The sequence below is a fragment of the Amborella trichopoda genome, chromosome 9 (assembly GCF_054954075.1).
Source record: "Amborella trichopoda isolate Santa Cruz 75 chromosome 9, AtrichopodaSantaCruz75HAP2 v2.0, whole genome shotgun sequence".
In the NCBI taxonomy this organism is placed as follows: Eukaryota; Viridiplantae; Streptophyta; class Magnoliopsida; order Amborellales; family Amborellaceae; genus Amborella; species Amborella trichopoda.
The window spans coordinates 47,753,562-47,763,038 of record NC_142344.1 but is presented as its reverse complement, the minus strand read 5'-3'; the positions used below and the strand labels follow the sequence as shown (position 1 = coordinate 47,763,038).

Below are 9,477 nucleotides of genomic sequence, written 5' to 3'. Positions count from 1 at the left end.
GGTCCAAGATAGAGAGAATTGTGAATGGTGGAGTTATTAATTTGTAGTATATTTTTTAAAAAAGGTTACTTTCTGTAAACATTGCTATAGATAAATGGCATTTTTGTCATCTCCATAAGGGGTAAAATTGAAATTTTAACTAAAGGACAAGGGCACCCTACAAATAAAGTTTCGGGATACTAACTTAAAAAATGCCATTGTACTTTTGTGAAAAATTTCAAATTTACACTTATTTAATGGTAAAATTATCTATTTAAATAATTTTTTAATAAAAAAGTAATAATTGTTTTGATAAATACACCCATCACAACACGTTCTAACTTGGACCTTTATATTGAGGGGTTGTTAATTCTAGACAAACCCATATATATATATATATATATATATATATATATATATATATATATATATGATGATGATGCTATTGTAAGCCCAATGGCTAACATGAAGATATGAGACTAACGGCTCATATTGAATCAGGGCCGATCTGACGATCACGGATGCCCAATAGTGTTTGAATTTTAGGCCTTTTATATAAATTTAAATCACTTGAAATTTTAGTTGTTTGTTTACAAAAAATAGTTGAATCTTCGAAAAATATCAAAACAATATTTTACATGAAAAAATTGACCAAAATACCCCCATAAATTTTCAGGGGTATTTTGGTTAATTTTATTTCTACAGATTATTTTTTTATATTTTTATTAGGTGTGGCTTGATGAGAAGAACACATACCTAAAATTTCAAGTAATTTGGATTTGTACAAAAAAATTAAAATTCAAACACAAAATAAGGTCGTGACCATCAGATCGGCCAAGATTAAATTTGGGCTGATCTGACGATCACGGATGCCCAATAGTATTTAAATTTTTTTTTTTTTTATAAATCCAAATCACTTGAAATTTTAGATGTATGTTCATAAAAAATAGGTGAATCTTCGAAAAATATAAAAAAAAATATTTTATATAAAATTAAATGATCAAAATACCCCTATAAAGTTTCAAGGGTATTTTGATCAATCTGTTTTTTGTAGATTTTTTTATATATATATTTTTATTATGTGCGGCTTGATAAGAAAAACACATGCCTAAAATTTCAAGTGATTTGGATTTGTAGAAAAAAAAATTAAAATTCAAACACGAAATAAGGTTATGACCGTCAGATCGGCCCAGATTCAATCTGGACCGTTGGGCTTATATCTTCCTGTTAGCTTTTGGGCTAACAGTAGTATCTTCCATATATATATATATATATATATATATATATATATATATATATATATATAAGTAATTTAATATAGTTGTAAGATATATATTATTACTTATAAAATTCATATATAATATAGGAAAAGTATCTTCATACCTTCTATTTTTAAGTTTTATTTCTTGATAAACCAAATTTTCAAAAAATATATTCTATCCTCCGGACAACTTTAAACCTATTTTTCAACTTAAACAAATGTGAAGAAGACATGATCTTTCTAAACCCAATCCTCTCTCTCCTCCCAACAACCTCTCATTTCCATGAAGCCCTTCTTTCTCTCTACAAGTTTGGGAGGATAGCTTTTAAAAATGCATGTCTTTTTAAATTTGTTTGGCTTAAAAATGCAGGTTTAAATTAGCTTAGGGGGTTAGAAGAAATAAAATCTACAATTTTTATGCTTCAATATAACTTTTAAAATCTTGGGTCTATTGTGAAATGAAACTTAAAAATAAGGGGTATAGAGATATTTTTTCTCTAATATATAATATAATATATATTATATATTGTACATATGATATATATTTATTACAATACATATGTAATATACATACTATTCAAGGTTTTGTATAAAATATTTTCACACCAACCAAGTGCTACCAAACATATGAAACTGATTATACAATACTTTTTAAATGTGCCACCAAACATCGAAAAAAATATGCATATGCAAATATTTTGCTATAAACTGTTTACGAATGTAAATACTTTACCTATGTAACTTTTTACACATACCTTTAGATCCTAGAAACCATGATCTTAGATCTAGGCTACAAAACATAGCACAATTTTAATCCATTTTCATCTATTCATAGCTAGGACTTTCAATGAATTCCAAAGTTCAAAGAAAAGAAGAGAATGAAAGAAGCTTAAATAACTCGTGATCCTGATATGGATGACATCCTCAACTTTTGGCATCTCGTGCCAACTGGCTAGGGAAGGTATTCATTTCTCTTGTCTTCATTAGTTTTAATTATTTTAGTAAGATTTGATTTGCAGTAAATTTCTTTTATTTTGGCGAGAAGACTAAACTAGCACTGTCGGCAATCTAAAAGAAAATGGCCCATATAGGTTGATGAGTCCTTAGATTGCAATTTGACCATTCCCCAAGAATCTCTATCGTGATTTTTAACTAGCTAGTTTTATAGCAACTGATCAGGGGATTTCAGCTTGAAATGTTCTCGATTTAGTGCTTTAAACAAAAGTGTGTTTTTATATATAATATAATAATAATAATTAATAATTAAAAAAAAGTAATTTTGTACTTCGGCCGAAGAGGTTGAATCTAAAGTAGGCAAAAGCGAAGCACTATATGCTTTAGGTCGAAAATTCAAAAGACTTTTAAGTCCTTTCAGAAGCAAAGAGAATCTGATATCATCTCTTGCAACCCTATCAAAACATTTTGCAAACATTTATGGTGTATTTTAGACAGTTTTTTCCATTTAAAGTATTTTTTTGTGATTTTTTGTTGGGTGCACCATGTGTTGATTTATTCACATTTTGATCTCAATATGATCTATTAAAATAAAATAAGAAACCTACTAACTTTATAGCCCTTATGATAAGGTTTAAAGGATCATCCACCCCCATGCCCGCTAGACCATCCCTTCCATAAAAAGGAATAGAGGGGTCAAAAATCCTAAAAATAAAATGGGAATGATTTCTCCAAGGGAAAATACCAATGGAGATTCAGTGCATTTTGGATTTTGGTTATTAAGAGATGTATAAGCGCCATTTGGTAATTAAAAAAAAAAAAAAAGAACTTTTTTTTTTTTAACGGCGTTTTCGTAAGTTGCCTTGATGAGCTCTGCATAACGGCTAGTACACTGGTCCGCTAATTCCAAGACATGGAGGCCCAAAACCCTAACGGTCATATATCCGTTGAGGTTGCTTCTTTTAAATTTAGTCTGCAACCCTCTCTTTCTCCATTGCTTCTTCTTTTGCTTTCTTCTCTTTCCACTTGAGCTTTCTACTACAACATCATCTCCTTCTTTTCCCCTTCATCTAAATCGTTGTTTTTGTATTCTCTCACTCTCTCTGTCTCTGTGATTTTTCGTGGCCATTCAGAAACGCCGATGGACACCCCATCCTCTATCAGACGGGTTACACGATCTCAGACAAGGGCTGCTTTGAATTCATCTTCTGCATCAAGTGAGATACCATTCAACTCTCTCTCTCTCTCTCTCTCTCTCTCTCTCTCCTTTGTATCATGCTGAGATTCTTTCCTGATAATATGTTCAAACCCACATACAAAAAAAGAAAACCCATATTTTCTTGAGGTTTCTCTCTCTCGAGATTCTTATATCTGAGGATGAGAAAACCCACAAGTTCTTGAGGTTTCTCTCTCTAGAGATTCTTTCATCGGAGAACAGGAAAACCCATAATTTTTTGAGGTTTCTCTCTTTATAGATCCTTTCATCTGAGAACAGGAAAACCCATTGTTTCTTTACCTTATCTAACATCTTTCTGCCCTATATCTTATTTGTTTCAGAAACAGGGGATAATCCTCCCAAATTCAGAAATGGCAGCGGAAGAAATGGGGATCGAGCAGCTTTGATTGACATAACAAATGATTCACCTATTGTGGGTTTAGCACTTGGTTTGAGCAAAAACCAAGAAACCCCTGCTTCGAGTACAAAGAGACGTAATCCATTAAAATCAATAATGAAGACCCCTGGTTCAGGAGAAGCCCTTCTTCGATGCCAAGTGAGATCCCTTTTGCAGAGGGTTGAAGAAGAAGGCAGCCCGTTCAATGTGGGTTCAGATAACCTGCCCCCACTTCGCCTTCAATCACTCTTTGTTTCTCCCTCTAGGCTATTGGCACCAACTCCTGCTAATACACCACAAGTTCCAAATTTATCAGCGGAGATTACTGGTGATAATGGTATTCATCTTGGATCTCTATCCATTGGCTTAGCAGCCAAAGAAGAGCAAGAATATCAGCTCTCTGAGGTTAGCATCTATTCCTTTTTATTGGAGTATTTGTTGTGAAACTACTTAGGTTGTATTTATTTTTCTGTTAACTGTTAATGATTTGCAAATCTGTTATTCTCTTTTCTGAGTATTGAGGTTGTGTAAGTACTTGGGTTGTATTTATTTTGCTGTTAACTGTTAATGATTTGCAAATCTGTCATTCCCTCTGAATTTAAATATGGATCATGTGATTCATTTGTGCCTTCCAGAGCTTGTCTTATCATTTTGATGGTATTTAATCTCCAATTTAACTTCCAACATTTGTTTTTTTTCCCTGAAATTCACTGTGAATAATCTTATTTCAATGTAACAGGATATTGCTGAAGATAGTTTTTGTTATTTGGGTTTGCACTTATTTCACAAACCTTTGACGGGAATACTTTTTTGCCAGATTGGTCATTCAGTTGTATTCAATTTGCAATCCTTTTGTTTCAATCCTTTCTACATAATCAGAGCATTGTGGATTGGCTGGCTTGCAAGTCTTTGCATCTTCTTTCCTCCAATTTAATACTTTTTCTATTAAATTGAGAAGCACAAATACTTCTGTGGTTAAGTGGATAGGATAGTTCTATTAATGGTGCTGCTTCTTTTTACGTGGGCCCTGCAGAGGCTAGTGTCTTTTTGGAAGTCTTGGATTCTACTTTTCTAAAATTGAATATCGATGGTATTATTTCTTCTGATCTGTGTTTTGCAGAGGGCAGTTTTTACAGCTGGTTTTTAATCCGCAAAATCCTTTTCTTCAACAGGTCTTGCAGAGGCTAGTCTTAGGTTGGGCTGCCTGGCATGCAATTCTTTTGATTCTTCTTTTCTCAAATCAAATACATCTTTGGGTTAAGGGAATTACTTTTTTCAATGTGTCTTTGCCAAAGGAAGTTTTGAATTCGCATTTTTCTTTCTCTGAAAGTAAGTATGGATAGTTATTTATGTTGGTCTATGTCTGTTGTCGTATGGATAGTTTTGCCTTTAACTATCTGAAATTTATATTATCTAATGTCATTTCAATGCCAGTGGGTCTTGTAGAGACAGCCTGTTTTATTTCAGGTGGTGTTCGAGCTTGCACTGTTTTCTTCTTGACTGTTTCCCCCTTTTTTGAAATTATATTTTGTGGATGAATTGATTAGGTGGTTGATAGCTTGACCCAAGACTCTATGGTGATGGATTCTCATGAAACTCCAACAATTACCAGAGCATTACTGTTTGATTCCCCGGGAAAACAAGGAGACAGATATTCTATCTCATCCTCTCCTCACTCTGTGATAACATGTGAAGAGGAGATATGCAAGCAAAACAAAGCAACAATGGATGATGATAGTTCAGAGTGGTCTGTTGAGGTTCACGTAAGCTCGCCAAATGGTGATCTTGAAGAAAAAGAAGAAGATGACGAGGAAGAAAGGGAAGAAGAAGAAGAGGAGGAAAAGGAGGATGAAGGGGATGGAGAGAGAGAGGGTAAAGAGATTGATGATGATTTGTGTGCAGAATTGTGTGAAGAGCTTAGTAAGATTTGTGTTCAGGAGAATCGCAGGCTCCCAAAACCTATGGGAAAGCACACTCGCTTCATTTACAACAGCAATGATGAGATTGAGAGAGAGGAAATTGTGAATCAAGATGCTGATTTGAATGTCCTGCATTTGAGGGGCATTCCGACACCAAAGGGAAAACATCTTCGCTTTCCTGAAGATGAAGACTGATCTCAAGAGTAATAATATCGAGGGCATCTTCACTTTGCTTAAGAGTGATTGAAGTTTGTTTGTGACAAGAAAAAGCATTATAAACGTCTTCTTGACACCCATTTTGTTGGGGTTTGGAAATTTTAACAGTTTCTCTTTCCTTGTTGCATTATAAGTGTCATCTTGACACCCATTTTGTTGGGGTTGGGAAATTTTAACAGTTTCTCTTTCCTTCTTTTTTTTTTTTTTTTTTTTTCTGCTTTTGCAGTTTCCATTTTAATGCAATAAGCTGATTTTGGGTCCCCCATTGCATAATGAGAGAGATATTTAACAAAATCAATATATACTTTGGACCATTCAAATGTTTATTTTTGTAACCCTTCCTTCAAGAATGTTTACAGAGTTGACAAATTTCTTAAGAATATGTATATGCTTGGCAATCTATACATCAATAGGAAATTCATAAAGTTTTTTCACTTGATTTGTTGCTACTAAATAGGAAATTCATAAAGCTTTTTTACTTGATTTGTTGCTACTAAAATTTTATCTATAGTCATCTTTTGTGAAAGGGATGGCTTTATACTAGGCTCCTTGCAAGAATCCCTTCAAAAGTAATTCCAGGCCCAAAAGCCAAAATGAGGCCCCACTCATTTTCTCTCTCCCCTGTATCTCGCATCTTCAAGCTCTCCTCCATCATGAACTCCAATACATACACAATGGTGTTACTACTAACATTTCCATAATCCATTAAAGCCCGCCTACTTGCCACTAACTTCTCAGGTGTCAAATTGAGCCTCTTCTCGAGCCTGTTGAGGATTGCTGGCCCCCCTGGGTGAACTGCCCAAAACATCTCATTATATCCCTCCTCTCCCAAGCCCACCTTTTGCATCAGCTTTAAACAGAATGCCTCGATATAATCCTCGATAATTTGTGGCAAATCTCTCTCTATCTTGAAGTTTATACCTAGCAGAACAAAATCATAAGAATTGATTATTTGTGCCTCACTGAAAGCTTGAGATGTTTAGAGATTGGTTGCAGAAGAAGATGGTGCTTTTAGGCACATGTGAGATAATCAGGGGTAGCCTCAATAAATGTGAGATGTGAGAGAATAAAGTACTTGATAGGTTTAAATGAAGATTGTGTCTACAGAGAAGAAAGCAGTTGTGAAAGGATTGGTTTTCAAAACAGAAGTAAAAGTCAGTCGTACAAAATAAAATCCGAGATGTGAAAAAAAGTCCATTGTCATACATGATAAAATCCGAGATGTGAGAATGGTTTAAATGAAAGGTTGAAATGTGAGATCATGTTGACAAGAGAGGTAAGAAAGGTTGGAATTCAAAGTTCATAATGTTAGAATGGTAAGAAAGGTTGGAATTCAAAGTTCATAATGTTAGAATGGTTTGAATATGAAGATCATGTTGGCAGAGAAGAAGTAAGGAAGCAGTAATGAAAGCTTTTGGTATTCAAGTTCACAGAATTCAACCTTCTTAGATTAGGGACAATTCAAGGTCACAATTGCTACTAAAACTCAGATATGAGAGATCGGTACATGAAGTCGGACAACTTGAGAGAGATAAAAAACATGACACTTGGGGGTCACAATTGCTACTAAAACTCAGATATGAGAGATCGGTACATGAAGTCGGACAACTTGAGAGAGATAAAAAACATGACATTTGGGAGAATGGTTATGAAATATAAGATAGCACTTGACTGTGATGCGAAAGAATGTTTTGTAAAATAAAATACTAGGAAAAGAGAAAGAATGGCAACAGAAAATAATATAGAATCCTTGCAAAGTAAGATTATTGGGGGTGTATAACTTGAAAATATTGGAGTTCAACTTCAATTTAATTTTTTTAAAATTGTTCATCATAGTGAATTTAGTGCAGATGAAAAACTTAATGTCAAACAAGTGCTCTTAACATGGTTTTTAAAGGTATATATGTATAATTAAATTTAAATTTTTTTTTAATTGTTCATCATAGTAAATTTATTTAGTGTATATTAAAAAATTAATGTCAAACAAGTGCTCTTAACATGGTTTTTAAAGGTATGTTTCATTATATTACTAGAAGATAGACATGAAATCGCTCTCATTAAGAGAGATAGATCAGAGAGAGAGAAAGAGACGATGCTAAATTACCTTCTTCAGTAAGCCGGCCATCAATGATCTTCTCAGTCCCTGGCAAGAAGTGCTGAATCGCAGTATGAAGCTCGAACAATGGCTTCTCTCCTTCAATAGGATTGGTCCCAAGAATCATGGCTCCAGCCCCATCTCCAAAAAGAGCAGCACCAACCAGATCATAAGGCCTGCTGGCACTAGGAGGCTTAAACCCAATAATTGTGGTCTCAGTAGTTGCTAAAAGAACTCTACTTCCTGGATTGTTCTCGGCAATATCTTTAGCAACTCTAAGCCCTGCAACTCCACCCGAACAACCCATAAAGTAAAGCATGACCCTGTTTGCTTCTGGATTTAGGCCTATTCCCCGTGCTAAATAGATATCACCACCTGGTAGCCTTGCTTCACTCGAAGAAACATAAACCAAGTGTGTTATATCTGAAACAGGCCTACCCCAGTTCTTGATACAGGCTTTTGAGGCCTCAATTGCCATTTCTGTGACTGCTTCATTTGAGATCGAGAGCCTTTGAGATATAGTGGGAAGGCCTTCGAGTGCAAGCTCCGGGTACTTCTTTAATATCTCATCGGACATCACTACATATCTCGTCTTCACAGTCGTGGTCTTACCTGCAAGAGAAGGGAGGAAAATGAGTCATTGGGTCAGATTTTTCCAATGGCTCCCAAAGTATTGTAAAACATTTATCAAATAAGATTGCTCTCTCTCTCTCTCTCTCTCTCTCTCTCTCTCTCACACACACACACACACACACAATTGCATTTCATCTAATGTCATTACAGAGGCGGGAGAGCTTGCACTTGAGCTCGGGATCATCACATTTGGTGTTCCTAAAGTAGCCATCCACAAGGAATTCCTGCATTACAAGCTGGTGGGGGAAGGCCTTTCCAAGGGCTAAAATGGCAGTTTTTCCGGCATTACATGGTTTCTCTTGCACCATTTCTGCTGTATAAAGAGATGACGTTTTCCTGCAAAAAGAAAATGGTATTGGAATAAAGAGAAGCTGTGGGTGAAATGGCTGGAGGACACCAAGGCTAAGGTGGCCTCCTTTTTATACACAAAGCTAAAGGATTTGATAAATAAACTACAGCAAAAGAGGGCATGGCTTGTTGGGAGGCAGTAATACTGCTTCTTTAAAAGAAAGTCAAAACAAGTTCAGCAGGTGGGAGGTGCATTGAGTGTGAAGGGGTGTCTGGATATGCAGTTGGGAATTAGGTTCAGATGAGAAGAAGAGTATGTCATTTTAGTAAATTTGTGTGTGTGTGAGAGAGAGAGAGAGAGAGAGAGAGAGAGAGAGAGAGCATAGTAAACTGGTAAAAAGGAGGAAGGTAGAGGTTTCATGTTGTAGGTTTAAATTGGTCACCAACGAACCATTTATTTTGCATTGGGTTGGTTGTTTAAATTTGGAAGGGTTGGGAGGGTTTAGGGAGGGGAGGCAT

The 9,477-nt window shown here is 35.1% G+C and overlaps 2 protein-coding genes across 2 annotated transcripts; one reads left to right on the top strand and one right to left on the bottom strand.

Moving 5' to 3' along the window:
- The first annotated feature begins 2,900 nt into the window (after nucleotides 1-2,900).
- On the top strand, nucleotides 2,901-6,376 carry LOC18444656 (Chalcone-flavanone isomerase family protein). Its single transcript, XM_006854820.4, has 3 exons — nucleotides 2,901-3,411; nucleotides 3,752-4,212; nucleotides 5,355-6,376. Exons 1-3 carry the CDS (start codon nucleotides 3,336-3,338, stop codon nucleotides 5,919-5,921), a joined length of 1,104 nt encoding a protein of 367 aa, XP_006854882.1. The 5' UTR covers nucleotides 2,901-3,335; the 3' UTR covers nucleotides 5,922-6,376.
- Nucleotides 6,247-9,148, bottom strand: LOC18444655 (type III polyketide synthase B). Its single transcript, XM_006854819.4, has 3 exons — nucleotides 8,819-9,148; nucleotides 8,047-8,649; nucleotides 6,247-6,863 (listed from the first exon to the last, which is right to left on the bottom strand). Exons 1-3 carry the CDS (start codon nucleotides 8,976-8,978, stop codon nucleotides 6,478-6,480), a joined length of 1,149 nt encoding a protein of 382 aa, XP_006854881.2. The 5' UTR covers nucleotides 8,979-9,148; the 3' UTR covers nucleotides 6,247-6,477.
- Between the last annotated feature and the right edge of the window lie 329 nt (nucleotides 9,149-9,477).